Raw genomic sequence first — 19,703 nt, forward strand, 5'->3', positions numbered from 1 at the left:
AAAATATCAAGAATTTACCCTTTTTATAATTATTTTCCAATCTTTAATAAAATATTTCCTATGAACTTGAATTTATTAAAGAATTATTTTGATGAGTTTAATAGTTTATTAAATATTCAAAAAGAAGTTATATCCATAGCGTAAGCACAAAATAAAAGTTTGTAAGTGTAAGTAGTATTCTAGGATTATTTTATTAGTGACGTTGAATAAAATATTGATCAGTGTTTGTGCTAATATAATTACAGTTTTGTTTTGAGATAAGAAATGCACTAAAAAGTTCAGTCTTCTTATTGTTCCTTTAAATAAAATATTGTTGGTATTATTAAAAATGAGATAATAATAAGAAGAACGCAACTGAAATGGTTCTCTAAAAATCTGGGGTCCCAGTCGAATACCCATAAGATAAAACCCAAAGTCTTTTCCGAAAATTCTTTGAGATTGCAATCCCACTGCGAAATGCACATGAAAAATCTGAATATAGAGCAAAATGTTAAATTCTATTAAAAATATATCACACTCTTTAACACACAGATGACAAACGTGATTGCTTATATTCATTTTGGCAATATCGCTTTTCAAGATCAGTCATGAGTCACTTTGACATTAACTGTCTCCTAATGAAGGTTCCTAATGCATAATGATTCCCAATTTTTTCAATGAAAAGCTGGCACTTTTTATTTAATTGGGTTATTTTAAATTTTATAACACGTTAGCTTCAAAATTAGTAAGAAAGTCTTGCCATGTTCGATTCATTCAAACATAACAAGATAACAACTAAGAACAAATACAATAGAAGTTCTTGATTGATGTTGATTCCCACACCCTCTAATATCCTTTAAATTATCTGAGATATCCCAAATTGTTGGGGCCACAAAAACGTTTAAGAAATTGGCGAGGTCTAAACTCTTTATGTACAGTGGCGTGCACATTACTGGCGCATCATCGATGGAATCCAAGCTCTGGTCTTTGTAATTACATGCTCTTCTTCATACTGCATACAAAGTCTGGTCTTGCAAATAACGAAAATCAGACGGATCATTTATTCCATTCGCTAATATCCAGCAATGTATGCGATTTTTTTTTTTAAAGTAAAGTATATGTCCTTGCTAATATTCCTTCCATCAATGGTTTATTTTCAAATTGAGCATTGTTATTGGCGATAATGGCTTAGTCAGGGATGGATAACTCAAAGGTTTATTAAATCTGGTTGCATTTGCTTTCTGTCTAGCATCACAATGGATTCAAGTATCGTCGTTCGTTCCATCCTTTTTCTCATCGTACTAACAGTCTTGCATTAAGCATTACTTTCTTAACGATTCTTATCTGTGAATGCTACCAGGCGTAAAAGGGCAATCCTATCTTGACTTGATTGCAAGAACATTCTTGTTCAGCTGCCACGTGTGTATTATTCATCCCCCACATAAATGAAAATGAAGGGTACTTTGATATTTCAGGTTCCGCGAGAAGTCATATTCATGCAAGCACTTGTAATCCTCGGTACGGTTTTTTTCGCCCGAGAGAGAGTGAAGGGAAAAATTATTCTTCACGTCTTAGCACAGCGTTTGTCTCCGTAAATAACCCAGCGTCGCTGAAGCGTGTGATTACGCGAGCGTTGCTTCTCATCTACTGCGTTTGATGGGGTTTAACAATTTCCCTTTCAATATTTGAAAACCTGCAAAGAGGGTTGATTTTCTTGCCGACAAGAATGCGATTCGGGATGCATAAATTATGCACGCTAATTAGGATCTAAAAGAGATTACAGTGCGTATTCAGAAAAATGGCCACGAGATGAAAATGCATGGGAAATTTTATTTTTATTTGCGCGCCGAGTAAGTTTGTAGCTTAAAGCAGATACGTTGGAAATACAATAATTTTCGTAATATTGACTATGGCTGGCATATAATTATTGATAGAAATCTTATATAAATATTTTTTTGTAAAAATAGTCGTTTTTAGTTAATCTTGAATTATAGTGACGTTTTGACAATACAAGATCCAAGCCATTGGCTACAAAGCCGGTGTAAACGTTTTGTTTTCTTATTTTCATTATTTCGTGGATGTTAATTTCATTTATTTGGGATAATTGTTAAAGAAATTGTCTGATTGATTAACTTACCTGCTCTCCAACCAACAGACTGACGCTTCGAATCCTGCTATGAGCATTGATGTTTGTGATTGTTATGGAGTGGTAGAGAATTTCATCCTCCGGTGATACTTTCGATGGAAGATTGAAAGTATCGTCCATTCGGCTAACCCGACTGACTCATTTCTGTTATAATCTGGAAACCAGCTTATGCTCCGAATTACTGCTTTTTACGTAGAAGTTGGTTTTCCTTAAATGTTTGATTTCCTTTTAGAAGTTGTTTTGGAGAACAGCTGTGGTGATCTCCGAATAGGCGAAGGTTATCAATTAAGTCTCATCTATTCAAAGAGAAAAGTAGGTTGCCAAACGCCAAGGACTGTCAGCTTTAAATCAGTATTTAGAATCCCATCCACCGATCCACCCGCAAAAGGGTAAAATTCTAAGATAAGAAAATCCTTCTTCTTTTTTTTTTTTTTTTTTTTTTTTTCGGAACAGGATGAATATGAGTTATGTCCAAGTTAGAATATCGTAGTTATGGGCGAAATGGAGAGCTTATAAAGATGACGCATCGTAGCTTAGTAGCTAAGATGCATCATCTCAGTATGGTTTACAGGAAACCCTGTTGTAAAAACTAAACGCGGATCGTTTTGAAGTCTGTTTAGACTTTCGGTATGTGTGATGATGGTAGTGGTCTCACACGGAGCAATGAAATTATTATAATTTATATTTCGTAAGGTTACTCTCTCCTGGCAATTCTCAACCATTTCGCTATCGATTTTCATTTTAATTATTGTTTTATTAACATTTCAGTGGCACTCAGTTTGAGAAATTCGTTAATTAGTTTCCGTAGCACGAAGAATTGATTATATGGTAATTAAACAAAGACTGAGCTGACATACCGTCTGCCATGATGAGAAGAAAGAAAAATAGCTTCTTTTTTTTAATTAAGGGTAAGCGGTAGCTCGTTTTGGACAGAAACAAAAGTATAAAGGAGTTTTGTTTTTCCAGAAATTTTCTATATTTTTCCTAAGAGTAGAAAATTGAAAAACAGGAGCACTTACTGGACCAAAATCTTGATGATGCTGGGGGAGGTAGAAGACCAGCCTGCGGGGGGGGATCAAAATAACTATAAAACTACTAATTTTTATTTGTCCTGTATATGATATTTATGTATTATTTGCATCCACTGTAAATCGCTGCGATAAAGTACATTTTCTTCTGGTTCGTCACACTTTTTTGAATTAAAGGAGCGATTGTCTCATGCTTTGCAATATTTCCATTACTAAGTCACGTTTACATTTATTACGTTACTTCCAATCACGAAAAGTTAAATATCGTGGGCAGATGAAAGATTTTTTTATCATTTTGTTTTTTAATTTTTTTGGTATTTTTAGACTCAGGAAATCCTACTTGCGAAACCAAACGTGGAACTTTTCGGGCCTTCAATAAGCAAGGAGATGGTCCCTTAATAATTTTACCATCCCGAAAAGGAACAGTCAACCATGTTCAACATATTTTTCTCATGAAAGAAAGAGTGACAACCTCAAAGACTTTTATCAAATGCAATATCGATTTACATCTTGGATCTAAATACATTCACGGTGATCTAGAATGATGCTTACCATACCATTCCCATCTCCTGCCCAGAAATTCCATGACAAATTATGTATCTAAAGCAAGCAACACTGAGTTGGCTAAACAATTAGAATATCTATTTTTATATGTTTTCTTCTGTCATAATTTCCACAATAGTAGTTTTTATTGAAGATGGTTTGTGCTTCCGTTTAGTCATTAATCGATTAGCCCTATCATATAATGAAGACTTCTACCACAATCTAGAAATCACTTCTTGGTATATTGTATCGTCCAGAATGTCTTCTTTGATCTAGTTTTTCTTTGGCGTGCACAGGTCTTAGTTTATTTGTATCAATGCGCATATTGGTAGAATGATTGTTAATATATATCGTCAAAGTTTATTCTCTGGGTCCTATTTTTTGAAGGAAGGGGTGGGGAGAATACTTGGGTGATAAGAAACGTTTAATTGATTTTAGTATATTTAATTTTTCTTTGTTAACAATCACCCATACCGCTTCCAACCAAAGGGACTGTTGCATGATGTTATCCGGTATTCATGTGCAATTTCTAAATGTTTCAAAGACACCTGAACAAGGAAAAGAATAACCGGAATACTAACTGAAATCGCAGAGTGATATCATACATAATCAGCTTTATGACCTCGATGGGTTCGTCCGAAAGAGAACTTGTCAGGAAAACACATCACGTTCTACGCACTTTATGAACTGGATGCTACTCGAGACGCTACAAATTTACCAACTTGAAAACGTATTTGTTGCCTGCGGGGCCAAAAAAAAAAAAAAGTGAGCATAAACACGCAGTTGATCTGCGGAGATACACTTCATTACTCCAGCAGTCGAATGACAATAGCGAAGTTTTTAATTACAACTAACCGTATGTGTGTGCGTGTATTAAGGGCACAAGCATTTAGTTTTTCGCAGGAGAAAATCGTGACTGCTAAAGTTGTTCCCACCCACGCTTTTCAATACAAGAACGTCGATATACCTCAACAGAATGTTGTGTGGGCTGCTGCTGTGCGTTTTCGCGATGAAGACAATTGAGGGCTTGCGTTGTAATCTATTGTAACATAAATGTCCACTCGGAAAGATGGCCTTAATGACCCATACCGTGGACGGGTTGACCCAATTATAGGTTTTAACACTCATATGCGCCTCTGAATAAATAAATAAATGCAACTTTCTGCGTAATGGATTTTTAATTTGATGGGCGGTAGAGTCGATTGTGCACTTTTGGTTTAATCTGATTTGAGAAAGTGTTTGCTGCGGGCGTCTTTAGTTTGCAAACCAATTACTTTATTTTTCGTACACATTCTTAGTTTTTATTTCTTCTTGATCTGTTGGTGACCTCTTTCTTCATGAAATCGTGTGTATTTTTTTTTTTTTTGAAAACTATTACGTTATGAGCTGTCACTATTGTTCTTTTAAGTATTGTTTTCTTGCTTGTCACTCTCCGTATTAAAGGTGTATATTTATAGGCGGAACAACAGCCAAGAATTAAGAGAATGTTGAAACTAACATCGTATGATCAGTGATTGGGTCAATACATGATTCTACAATAATGAAATTTCATATACCGGAAACAAAGTTCAAATCCGTTAATGTCGACTCCTTATCTAGTAAAAAAATAATAAACTGGTTTTGGTGCAGTTGAAGAAGCAAAAGTTTATAATTTGTTACTTTTTTCTTGTAAGATGTTAGCATTTTAATAGAAAGCTCTTTCTAGTCTGCCTCTATAGGTTAGAATCGTTTGAGCGAATACTTTATAGTCTTCAGTTTATAGGCTTATTTTACGATGTCATGACGTCAAAGGAAATGCTTTGAATATTAAGACTTCATAAGGAGATTTAATTATTTCTTGGTCAGTTTGGCATTTTGCTTTAAGATTCACCTTCCTAATATATTTTAAAAATTTTGAAAATCATGTAAAAAGACTTAAAAACTGCTACTAAATCTGGCTTTTGATTTTGTATATGTTTTAACATACAAGAGGACACATCAGATGCGACGGATTAAGGCAAATAACCATCCGAATAATCCTAAATATTCTCAGTTTTTTGCCGCTTTGTTCATCATTAAAATGCGCTCTGAAACCTCAATTATAAATTAATCTCGTTTGAGTACGTTAGATTCTCCAAAGTGAAAATATAGTCAGTAACATAGGTTGTCTCTTGCTAGAAAGGCAAAGTCAGCTGTCTTCCTTAGCAGTCCATTAACGTGTGACGACATTAGTACTTCATGACGTCACATTGTGGGATGGGCATTGAGCCATTGCGAAATTATCAGAATGCCCAAGGGCAATAGAAATATAGCGTACCATTTATGCAGTCCCATTATTATTAGTTTCCCCCAAAGGCTTCCACGACATTTTGATACCCGTATCGTTTTCTAAGACTAGAAAAAAAAAATAAAACAAAACTAACCGGACTTAATTACTGTTTGAGGATTTGACTGTAACAGGAAACGATGCAGCAGTAGAGTGATTACTTTCCTGTTTTAGTTCGCAAAATAAAACAGTGAAGTTCCTTTTTGACGTACAAATCTCCCTGAAGACCCTGCTTTTGTTTATCATTATTCTCTTAATGAACAATACGTTATGATTAAAAAGAAAACTCTTGCAGCATCAGCAACTTCGTTCTTCCTTCTCCGTGCGTTAACTAATGCCAATTTGTATATATATTATTCATTTTTATACTTTTTTTTTGAGTGGGTTGGTGTTTGAGAAAGTTGCGTTTATCTCTTCATGCAAAGTTGTGAAGTCATTAGGAAAATGTTTCTGTAATGGTTCTTGCACCGTACTCTAAAACAGCCATTATCTTTATCCTCTTTCCATTTTTATTATTATTATTTTTTTCATGCAGGCCAGAATCGCAGACTGGATAGTTTTTAGCATGTATCAGCGCACCCTACATCAGATTAAACTTAATTTAAACCAGCGCTAAGGCGGCATGGTGTCGTTATCTCAAATAAAGGCCACACTTGGGAGTTTCGTAGCCATTTGCGTGTGATAAAAGAATCAAGCTACAGTTACTCGGAATTATTTCTTGTAAAATGTAATTACGCCCTGTTTTAAGTGATACTTCTTATAAATGATACGTCTTACTGATGAAAGATCGGCCTCATATTTTCGGCCGCATTAGGCTATATTAAATTCTCTTTCTGCGACATTTGTTTTCTTTTCACACATGGAAAAACAATAAAGAAAAAAGATCGCCGCCTGCGGAAAATTAAACCGTTTAAATGTCCCCCTTGATGCAATAAAACTTAAATCTGCCTGCAGTTACGAGTAGTTTTAAAGAAAAACACCGCCTTTATCTGTCCGTTCCATGAAAGCGTGAAAATATTAAATCTCTAACGCGGTTTGCGTACGAAGGAAATGACAGCTCGTGTTTTGTTGAAATTGGCACACTGCCATGCAAGCCGCGACGGCAGATGAACGAATCGGCCTACCCGAAAAGAAAAAAAAAAGGGTAGTTCTCCCCCCCCCCCTCCCTATTGTAAAGCCGCATCAGGGACATGTGGGGAAGATAATCTTCGAAATTGTTCCGCTTAGCGCTGATTGTTAGTAGGGAGTCCACCTGTAATTCCTGGTGCGCGATCAATGCTCCGGTCAATTATACCCTGGTGATTGAGACTTCCCCCTTCAGGGAACTGTAGTAAACCACCCCCAGCACTAACAAGAACCATAGTATACATGGATTTAATGGATAAGGAGTATTGTTCCTCTATAGTTTTCTTGAGTGGGTAGTGAGGGGCCAGAAGGAAACTTTGTTTGATGTTTATTTGTTCCAAGTCATCTTGAAGTCCACTATTAAAAGTGTTTAACATAATCAATACATATGCTGCTTTCTTATGTAACTTTTCAGCCGTTTCCTTTTGATTTTCAATGGGAAAATTGACTCTGGTTTCATGTGCAGCCTAACTGGCCAAGCGGTGATGTTTTTAGGTGACTTTCATCGGCCAGTGTTTGACCATCGCAAGTCTTATTGGTGGCCAGAAGAAGCTAACATTCCATAATTGTTTCTAGATTACCTAATCCATAGTCCACTCGTAGATTATATTAGATTGGATTAAGAAAATGTCTTAATCTAAGGATGTAATTTTACTCTTAAATCGTATGCCAACTTTAGATTTCAGTCCATTTGTACACAATTAATTGCGAAGATGCTAAGGACAGGAGAAGACTGGTGTATTACCGCTATTCGGTTGCGCTCTGAGTTAACCACTCTAAAACAAATCTGTTCGATGACAGGTTTGTTTTAGAGTGGTTAACTCAGCTTCGGTTGAAAAAGTAAAAAATGGTTCGCGCTTCCATGATGGGATTCTATCCCATTATCTAACGCGTTTTATTCCCTTATAGGGAGTAGGTGATTGTATTTTAACCCTATTAACTTTTGTAGACTGAGTGGGGATGATATAGGGATTTTAACCACTTATTAGAATGAAGAAAGCAAATCAATGATATCAAGCACTCCTCGAAAATAAAATATAATTTCTTCTTCCCTTCAGGTATTTAGGCCTAGTGGCCTGTTACGGAGCTATCTTTAGCCCTTCTAAACCGTACCCGTCCCGAGGATAAGGTGGCTAGCCCTATGCATCTCGATGTGTCTGTAGTCTATGTGTTCACGGGACCAGTTCGCTTTCTTGCTGGAGGAAAAACCCCGCATAAACTGGGGAGAAAAACCGTGCAGTCTACTCCTAAGACCGGCTAACTTGGCTGCAGACAATATATATATATATATATAAGTCAATATTATAAGATTCATTTTGGTTTCGAGTGACGCACATTTTTGGCATAAATATGGGCATACGAGGAATTGATGAATCGCATTAAAAAAATTATAAATCTACAACTTCATTTAACACCATGGATGGGCTATGGGTTATGTAATCCAGAAACCTTGCTCTCATAAAATCTTAGCTTTTGTTCACCAATTAAAATTGGCGATCGTCTCACATTTGTGGGGGGAGGGGTGATCTCTCACCTAAAACCGTCTGATCCACCGAACAATTGTTGGTTTTCCAATAAATCTGCACATAATCCTCTGTGATATTTTCAAAACTTAAAACATGACTATTGGCTTAAAAAAGTCAAGTGTACAGGCTATTCCACAACTCTGTTCTCATAAAATGAAAAAAGTACACTAATAATTCATTTATTTTCAAAGCACGTGTTATTAACTGTCTGCATGCTTATTTTCATGAGTGAGTCAATGAAAATATTTCATTGCCTACCAATCAGGCTTTAGCTTCTCGTGGAATTACTGAGAGTTATATTTATATCTACCTCAGAGGATTTCTTAAAACACTAAAATCGCCATTTCACCTTCTTTCAATCGCTTAATACTTATTTAAGTTATTTTATGTCGTGAAATAAACACAACAACCGTTAATAGAAATGTATAACTTTTTCCTTATAGAATAACAACAGTGTATTTTCCCTTGTTTTGGATGAACTGTAATTTCCTATTTGCTTTAGGGAAATGAAAGGGAGAACGACTCAGTTTCGTACGTGTGGTTCTTCATTATTTCTTCTTTCGTTTACGCACATTCCTCGTATCACTAACAAACATAGAAAGCAAATTTGAAGCTCGGAAACCGTCACATTCAAATTTCTCATTAAGAAATATGTTCTCTCTTTCTCTCAATCATTCGATTAATCAAATATTCAATTTGTAAGTAATGTTAAGTTTAGCATATATATATATATATATATATATATATATATATATATTGATGGTATCGTTTACTTCCTCTAGCATTAACATCTGTAGCTCCAAGAAGGATTGGTCATCCCTATCAAAACAGGACGCCACCCAAACGAAAGAAACCCAGAACGTCCTTTACAAGAATGCAAATCTGTGAATTGGAAAAACGGTTTCACAAGCAAAAGTATTTAGCATCGGCTGAAAGAGCTGCTCTTGCCAAACAGTTGAAGATGACGGATGCTCAGGTTAAGACGTGGTTTCAGAATAGGAGGACGAAATGGCGGTAAGTATATACTCATGATGATTCATTTTGAGTATTAACATCACATCTGTTTTCTTTTATATTAATTTCTTCATAGGAACCAATGATTTTTTTAGCTTCCATCGGTCATGCGATGTCCGATTTCTCGTGTTTTTTCTGAGTATATGCGATTGGTAAGATATGTATCGCACCCCTTGTCGACTCTAATCGTTGATATATAAAAAAAAAGCAGTTAACTTGGATCATCAGGTGGTGTGCTTTTGCATTCTGAAACTACATGCACGCACGTGGTAGTTCGTGATTAGTTAACATTCGAGGAGTTGACACGCTCTACTATGATATGGTCAATGTATAGCATGCGAGTTGGAGGAAAGCAGGTAACTTGGGAAATTAACGTAGTTCGCGCTGCATTTTCCCGTCTGTCATTATGCCTGCAGAAACGACAAATTAATTAAGTTCATGCTTACACAAAACAAAATAAAATGTGGTTGAAAAGTTGGAGTGCGGTGTTTTGAGGTCTTGCCAACCGTGTGTAAGTTGTGCCAAGTTTTTGCATTTCTGGCAGCAGACAGGAATGGGGGGGGGGTGAGTGAAGGAGAGAAGAAAGCATAAAAGTTTATTATCTTAAGTGGTTGTCTGAAGAGAGCTAGATAAAGCTCAAATGGATTTTTTTTTATTATACTTTTGACATTGCAATGGTTACTTTCTGGGAGTTATTTTTTTTCCGGACGAACTTTTGTAATTAATGGTGTTAGTTAATGAAATTAAATGCATTAAAACGCGACTTTATTTCAAATCAGAGTTTATATAATTACAACATAATTAAGAGCAATTTTGTTTTCTTGAACTGGATTTAAGCCAACCATTAATGTCAGGCGAGTCTGTAAATGATAAAATTAGTCTCTTTTTCAAAATAAAAATAATTTTTTTTTTCTTTTCAGAGTATTTCGCTTATAGCATTTTTTTTTTCATTTCTTTAATTAGTCACTGCATAAACATTTTAACGCAGATTTAAAAAACTCTCACAAGGAAGTGTGTAATTTTTTGTAGCTGCATTTCGGTCATAGTAGTTGCTTAGGCAAAGAATACACCCATTAAGAAAGAATATAAAACATTATAAAACCTCAAAGGCCCGCTCCCAAAAAGTAACTCCTTTTAATCGACCATGAGCTGCGATGATTAATACTCTTGGAGGGTAATGGATGACAATGCTGTCGCCAATGAAGTTCTAACTGAGGCTCGGCTATTGCTGTTGCCCTCTTGCCATGATCAGAGCTCTAATAGCTCAATAACACCTTATCCTTACACTGTCCTCACTACAGATAACGGGGAATATGAAAAGCATTCTTGCTTTACCCCTTCAAGCCAAACAAATAGTACAAACCCAGAACCTGGCTAATCCACATTCAAATCTATCAGCTATTATCACCTCTTCTCTTGCAAATATGCTTCAAGATTTCAGCAACTCAAATCCATCTTAGTGATGGATTTGAGTGTTACAAAAAGATTCTTACAGCAAACCCAATCCATATTATCTGCACTCTCTGATGCACAGGGAAAAAAATCACCCCAGATTCGCTTAGGATTATTGCTTGGAACGCCAACGGTATCAAAAACAGAGTGTTGGAAATACAGGAATTCAATAATAGATATAATCCAGACATATTTCTAATCAATGAAACTCACCTGAGTCATGCTGACAACCTAAAAATCAGAGGGTATCAGATTTACAGAAACGACAGACTTGACTGTAGAGGTGGAGGTACAGCCACCCTTATCAAAAACTATATCAACCATTATTCAATAACCAACCACCAACCTCGAAACCACAAGCATTAATGTCCTCACAAACTCAATTGGAAACCTAAAAATGTTTGCTGCTTACAACCCTCCATCAAAAACATTGTTGACCTCAGATCTGGATGCCATCCTTGGAGTAAAAGGACCGGTCATCATCGCTGGAGACTTTAATGAAAAACATCCTGCCTGGAACAGTAAATCTACCAACAAAAATGGCCGAATACTGTTTAACTACTCAAGTTCCAATTGCATAGCTGTGGCTGGTCCTATATACCTACTCATATCAGTCCAATTGACTCCTCCGACGTCCTAGACATAGTTGTCCTCCAAAATGTCAAATTTTAGTACAACTTGGATTCACTTGACGAATTAACCTCTGACCACAACTATTCTTCTCCAATTAGGCAATCAGAAGGGATGTTCCCCCCGCCTCACACCTTCATACCTTGGGAAAAATTATCTAATGTGCTCCCAAACTACTTTGGTCCTGTTCCTCATATTAACTCTAAAGAAGAAATTGATTCTGCAATCAATAAATTTACTCAACAAATCAATGCAGCCTTATCATCTACTCCTCAAATACGCCTACTTCTAAGCCTAAAAGACTTCCAGAAGATATTATGAACTTAATCAGAGAAAAAAATAAGGCAATAAAAAGATACTTTAATACCAGGGCTCCCCAGGATCAAAAGTTACTCAACTGGTTGAATAGTGTAATGAGAGATACACTGAAGGCTCACAGAAACAACCTATGGGAAGATAAATTAGCTTCCATTTCACCCGGTGATCAAACTGTTTGGAAACTGTTAAGAAATATCAACAATAAAAATAAAACTCTTCCTCCTCTCAAATCGGATTTAGGCATAGTTCACTCAGATGCTGAAAAAGTTGAAACTATAGTCAAAAATTTAGAAAAGCAGTGCAGTCCATCTTATGATAACCTGAACTTCAATCATATTTATAAAATCCGCCGCCACGTCAAATACGTACTAAAACAGTGCGATACTTGTACCAGCCAAGTCACACCTACTTCTCCAGCCGAAATCTACGACATCATAAAAAATTTTTAAAATAAAAAAGCTCCTGGACCTGACGGCATCCCAAATAAAGTTATTAAATTGCTACCCCGAAAGGCCGTTGTACATCTTACAACAACAATAAATGCTATGCTTAGATTAAAATACTTTCCCTATGCTTGGAAGTTGGCAGATGTGGTCCCTATTTATAAGCCTGGTAAGGACCCACAGCTGCCACAAAGTTATCGCCCCATCAGTCTTATTTCCACTTTGGACAAAATCGCTGAAAGAGTCATCCTCTCCAAATTCAAGTTTCTGTTAACAAGCTAAATATCCTACCCACAGAGCAGTTTGGTTTACGCAAACTCACAGCACTACTCAACAGATCCATAGACTAGTTGAATACATTACCACCAGCTTCAACTAGCATCAATACACCGGAGCAGTGTTTCTTGACTTAGAAAAGGCCTTCGATAAATTATGGCACCTTGGACTCCTATACAAGTTGATTTTAGCCGGCATTCCACTGGATCTGATCCACCTCATTAAGTCCTTTCTTTCTGGAAGACGCATGCAAGTTAAACTAAATGGGGCGGTTTCTACCCAGCGGTGGATCTTGGCTGGAGTGCCTCAAGGATCCCTCCTTGCGCCGATACTTTTCTCGATTTACATGGCGGACATCCCGCATAACCCGATGTCATTTATCATTGCTCTCTATGCCGACGATACAGCAATACTGGCCAGATCTCTTAAACCGCATCTTGTTTCAAAGAAACTACAAGATAACCTGCTGAAACTGGAACAATGGTTCTCCAATTGGAGACTGCAAGTAAACCCTCAAAAAAGCAGCGCTCTTCTGTTCACAAAAAATTCAACATCTCCCAAAGAAGACATCTTTCTATTTAACATCAGGATTTCCTGGAAAACAGAAGCCAAATATTTAGGCGTTCTGCTAGATAGAAAACTAACCTTCAGTCCGCATACAAAATCCTTATGTGCAAAGGCATCAAAAGTCATAGCACAGCTTTACCCTCTTATCAATAGGAACAGCAAACTAGATATTAAAATCAAATTGCTCCTCTATCAGTTGATGATTCGTCCCATTATCACTTATGCGTCTCCCGTCTGGAGCCATACTTCAAGCTGAAACATCCTTAGACTGCAAAACAAATGCTTACGCATGATCTTAAATGCACCATGGTACATTAGAAATGTTCAACTTTATCGAGACACAAATATCCCTTATATCTACTTTCCTGCAATCTCTCGCAGTAAAATATTTCTCAAAATCGTTCTCATATCCAAATGAACTAGTTCAATAAGCAGCAAATTATGATGAATCGGAATTATGCAAATATACACGACCTAAGACCATCCTAGTTCCCTTCAAAGATCTATAATTTGCTCAATTCGGGCTGAGCACGTAGCTCATAAATTTTTCCCTACACAGTAACCTATCAGATAGCAGGGATTAAAAGCATTATGCTTCACCCTTAGTAGCGTTCTGCGTGGAGGTAGCTTATATTCGTATCTTTTGGCGTACAGTTTCTTTAATAAAAATTATTCCCCCAGTGATCAAGATTTCTTCATAGTAAACAAGAATTATGAGGTACTATAATGATTTAAAATTCTTTCACGTAAGTAGTCATTTGATTCGTTTCTTTTTGTTTTCTAGCAATTATTCACAACCGACCATTCATTTAAGTCCTTATCCACCCGATCTCTTATTACAAAAAATGTCTTTATCTTTTGGCAGCCAATTAAAATACCAAGCACATAATTATTAAGTCTTGTACAGCAGGTTACATCCCAGTATTTTAATAGCCTACTTCCCAGAATGAACAGCATAAAAAAAAAAAAAGTGGAGCATGCGCAGACTAGTAAAAAATGTCAATGTTTGATTGGCTAGTAAATTTTCATTCGTATGTAGGATGTTAATTGTTACATGAAAAGCCACGTGTTGTTTTCATTATAAAAATGCGATATTTTAAGTCATTTTTCGCTGGGCAGGGAAGTTATATATGAAAGATGACTACAAAATATTAAGTTATAGTTGTAAAAGTCGTTATTGTGATTAAATAAAACAAAACGTTTATATCTTCCTACCTGCTACATAATATCTTTGTAATACTCAAAGCCGATAGGGAACCACACTCAAGATTATCTTAAGCATTGCTGTGCTGGCGTCGTCAAATAGTCACATCAATCAAAGGATTAATTCACATCCGCCGACTAATCCCAACTGATGATCATTGCTATTGTAAGGTCACACTTTTATTATGACCCACAGTAATTACGCATTGCTTCTTTATTTTATACCCGTAGTCCCCCCTTATCTATGAGCTCGCTATCCGCGATCAACCGCAGTCCGAAAATATTAAATGGAAAATTCCAAAAATAAACAATTTATAATTACTTAGGTAAAGTGGATACTAGATGTAACCTTATTTCAAAGCCGAATGTTTGTACAAACTATGAAAGCCTCGTAAGTTGACCTGAGAGCTTACGAGAATTCAAAGCCAAATGTACAAACATTCGGCTTTGAAATAATGTTGGATCTAATATCCACTTTGCCTGTGTAACTTTACATCGCCAAAATGAAGCCTTATGGCTCTTTCTTTTAGTAATATACAATTTATAATTATTGAAATAACAGCCAACAGGCTTCACTTCGGCGAAGTAAAATTATTCAAAATTAAGTGGATTCAATATATGTGGTATTCAATATCCACTTAATTTTGAATAATACAATTTATAAGTTTTAAGTTTTTGCGCTCCTTTCTGAGTAGTTCTCAGTTGTGAGATCGAGTATCGCGGTGTAACCCTTATTTTACGTAGTAATGGCCCCAAATTGACTTCATAAAATAATCAGCAAAATGTATGCTGAGATTGCTAAGATTCCATTCACATACCTTTTATTACAGTAGGTTGTTATAATTGTTGTATTTTATTATTAGTTATTGTTATTAATCTCTTACTGTGTCTAATTTATAATTTAAACTTTATCATAGATATGTATGTATAGGAAAAAACATAGTATATATATATATAGGGTTGGGTACTATTCGCGGTTTCAGGTATTTGTGGGGGGGGGGGGGATCTTGAAACGTGCCTGATTAACGGGGGGGGACTACTATATATAAATTTCTATGTGTAGAAACACTGTATTAGTATACAAATTTAAAAATTTAGATAATCTCGAAGCCAGATATTTGATCATGATTGTATAAGGAAATATTTGGTATCGAGATTATCTAACTTTTCAAATTTCTATACTAATATTTCTTTCATATACATAGAAATTTATGTATAGTTGTCCCACCTAATCCACAGGGGATATGTTCCAAGATCCCCCCCCCCGCGGCCATCTAAGTCAATCATGAGAAAGTGATTACAAAGATTTGTTATGTTCACTACGAATAGCAATCATAAATGAGATGCGGTTAGAACAAAGGCTTGTTAACGCAGACCATGCGCTTAGTATCGTAAACATACGTATACGTAAGCTTTATTTTAGCAAAGTATAGTACAGCTGAAATTTATTTATTTTCTTGTTTGAGTTTTTTGCTTCTAAACTATTTGCTGACGCTTTTTCTTGTTTAATTCTGCATTATCTTCGAAATTTTCAGGGTGCGACGCCCTTTCTCAACTAAACTGTATTCATCTTTTGGTACGTGTATGGAGAAAATGTCTTGATTAAAACTGAATGTCGGTGTTTTTCATAGATAGTCTCTGAACGTATCTTTTTACGTGTTTTTACCTTCTTTTTTATAATATGAATTGAATTTGGGAATCCATTTGAATTGTGCTCTTTCAGAAAAGCACAATTCAGAAGATGTGTACTTTCCCATTTGGCAGATGAACACACGGATTCTAGCAGGATGCTCAAGAATAGTCACAGTATGATTTAGTTCGTTTTTGTGTTTACATGGATGCTGATGCCTTGAAGTTATTTGGGGAGGAAGAAAGAACTTCCCAAGCATAAATTCATCACATGCATAAGCTAAGTAATTAAGACTGACGTCAGTACACTATTGTCCTCCATTCAGAATCCATATATCGCTATGCTGAGTCACTTAGCTATTTTGTTAACAAGAATAACGCCTGTGCATATCAATTTTTGCCAATCATTTCCCACCACATGAGGGCTAAATCCACAAGGAAATCCAAAGCTCATCCTTCCGTGGGACAGTTCGGACTTGGACTTCCTTCCGCCCGTTGTTTGAGACGCTTTTCCTGGTGTGTGACCATAATATTATTATCGTATTCCGTGATACTGGTATCCGGTACACAATAGGGAAGTGATCACTGTGACTTTATATAAAGGACTACTTTTTTATTCTCTAAAATACACTGACTTTATCCTTAGTTTGCTTCGACCATAACTCCAAATAGTCCAATAGCTCGGCATGCCTACACGATGTAAATACAAAATCAACAATATCTGAAGAATGTCAATTTTATAAGTAAAGGCTAAAAAAAAGAGAATCTACATATTTATCAAGAATGACAAGTCATCTGTTGCTCTCGTATCTATGGAAAACAAAATCTGATATTCCTTGAATTAGGTGTTCATAGCTTTTGCTAAATTTAAAGTATGGAAAAGTACAACATAATTTCTTTTAAATATGTTGTACTTAATCAGTTGATATTTACCAGTTTTCTTTGTTGATCCCTTACTGTCATGACATCTCATTTGCGCGTATGCAACATATTAACAAGAAAGAAATTTTCTAACGTCTTTTCATTAAATCGTAGAACACTTTTAAGCCTACCTTTTCTCCATGAATTGGCAGTCGGTCTCCTTCATCTCATGTTTCTAACCATAATTTTTGTATTATTGTCTGAAATAGTGCGGTCGATTTTTAATATTTTAATAACATTAAAAGTAAATTCATCCTTAACGTAGGGATTGGCCTAATACTTCTAAGTGTGTGTACGACAAGTGTATCACTACAACTCTACAACTAAGACAGCTCTGACGCTGATAACTGTTGATTGTTGGAATATGTTACTGAATTTTGGAAGTCTCTAATAAGATGTGGGGGCTGCAAAAGTTTATATGCTAATTTCGTAACGTTTAACATACACTCTTTATTAAAGCTAGTTTTTCTTGATTGTTTTATATCGCTCCAAATAATTAAAACTAAAGGCATGGCCATTTTGTCCAAAACTATATGTGTTCTCTGTCCAGTTTGTCTGTAATAAGTCGAAAAAATATTGATTCCAGCAGGGAAAAACCCTACTGTGTCCATATATGAGACTGACCAACATTAAAGAGGAAAACAAAAACATAATTTAAGGTGATTATTTATATCAATCATTGTATTTCTTTATATTCAAATAAAGTGAATTCTACTGCCAACATTAATTGTTCCATATTTTAAAATTGCGCCTTAAATTTAAAAAAAAAAAAAAAAAAAGCGTGCACATTTTTGACCCCAACAATTATTTTCGTTGGGATCAAAGTACTAGGCGAGGTTTCTGTGGAACAGTGAGAATTGGTATATCAAAAATTCACTTGTGATCACGATGAGAACTGCAATTAGACGTAGCTTTATAGTGCCCCGAAGGTGGAGCTATGAATTTATGTCACAATCTCCATTTACTGTCACATTTACAATAATCACAGGGTTGAAGTAATTGACAGTTATTAGGGTTCTGTGTGGTAAAGGAACGCTTAGTACAAATTCATGATCAGCAATTACGCGAACATCAAGCATGCCCATGAACTCCGGCAAAGATTGAGTGATGAAGAGATGATAGTCAGATGGATGTCGCTCAGTTATAGTTTCGCTTAGGCTAAATTTAGCTTATCGGAAATCTACCATGAGCTAAATGTTGTTCTGAGAATTTCGGGACTAGAACCAGTTTTTATCATATTAAGCTGAAACTTAAATATTTTGTGGTGAAATATATCGATGACTACTTAAAAACTGGAATCACTTCTAAGGGTGATTGATTCCCTGCATAGCACTTGGGCCTATTCTATAATTTCGAATATTTTGCAGGGAACATTTAAACAAAAGCAAACATTGATTGCGCAGACTTAAAAAAAAAAAAAATGGACATGGTCGTCACTCAAAAGTGTATCGCGCTACGATGACCGCATCAGAAACAAGAGAAACGAACACCAGAGAATGACTTGCTCTTCCTCTCTCTATCTCTCCTAGGTCTTCTGCTCGTAGAGTTACCACCCCTCATCAGTCGGGAATGGCTGAAGTGCCAGGACGTGCTGTGACTCCCAGCTAACCACAGATACAGCGGAGCGAGGGTCTTAATGATGGCGATTACATAAAACGATGAATTAAACATTAAGTAGAAGAAAGAGATGAAAATGACAGGATGGCTTCGATATTAAATATGAATTAATCTACATCTTAAGTCAAGACGAACAGCAATGCGTGAAGCCCTCGTATCTTAACGAGATGTTCTTCTGCTGCACAAGAATAAATGAATCGTCTCGGGGTACTAAATTGAAGACATTATTAAAGTCTTTTACTTAGAGAACTGAGCCAACTATTGGCTGCAAGAGATCCGAATTACATTATGTCACTGTTAACGCTTCCCGATGATAAATGGTGGTCTGCGCAGTTGGTAGCTCGATCTCTTTAGGAAGGGAAGTAGCAGTTTCTTTTAGCATTTCCTAGTCTTTTTTTAAAAACGGGTGTTTGCCGTATTATAACTTGATGAAAGGGCGTTGTCGGTGCGGCCTCGAGATTGCCGACTCCATTTCGTGTCGTGTTTGTGTAGTGCCCTTTTAATAACTGTCCCCGAATGTGCCAGAGGGATTTGTAGAATCGATATTGAGGCTTAATTAGGAGGTGACTACTTCTTGCGAGCGTTTACGACTTCGTTTGGTGTGCTGCTTGAGTTGCTCTGTCTCAGTTGGTATGTTTACTGCTGCAGTTTTATTGCGTGGTAAAGTTTTCTTTCTCAGTACGAGTAGGCACGATTGCCAAGAGAGAATATAACATCCGAAATCTCTCTCATCAGGTTTCTATGCAACTGGATATCAATAAAGATTAATTGGAGTAAAAGTAGAGGACAAACCTCTAAGAAAAATCTATCCCAAGTCAACATGGCATATGTATTAAATATATAATAAGTTAACGTTTAACATTTCGATTTGTAATGTATTTCATCTTTAAAAAAAAAAAAGCGGACAAAGTACAGATAACCTTTTTAGCAGATTTGCTGTTGCACTTTCTTCTGCGTTCATGAAACCATGGTAACACATTC

At 36.1% G+C, this 19,703-nt stretch overlaps 1 protein-coding gene across 1 annotated transcript in view; it reads left to right on the forward strand.

Annotated features, from left to right (window-relative positions):
• LOC150110518 (T-cell leukemia homeobox protein 3-like) overlaps positions 1–19,703 on the forward strand; it is an 84,129-nt gene that overhangs the window by 32,875 nt on the left and 31,551 nt on the right. Inside the window, exon 2 of the mRNA XM_090394422.1 lies at positions 9,435–9,666. Coding sequence (XP_090250548.1) covers positions 9,435–9,666 — 232 coding nt within the window. The remainder of the gene's footprint in view (positions 1–9,434; positions 9,667–19,703) is intronic.

This window comes from Typopeltis vanoorti, chromosome 1 (assembly GCF_054136105.1).
Source record: "Typopeltis vanoorti isolate ZY-2024b chromosome 1, IOZ_Tvanoo_1.0, whole genome shotgun sequence".
Lineage (NCBI taxonomy): Eukaryota > Metazoa > Arthropoda > Arachnida > Uropygi > Thelyphonidae > Typopeltis > Typopeltis vanoorti.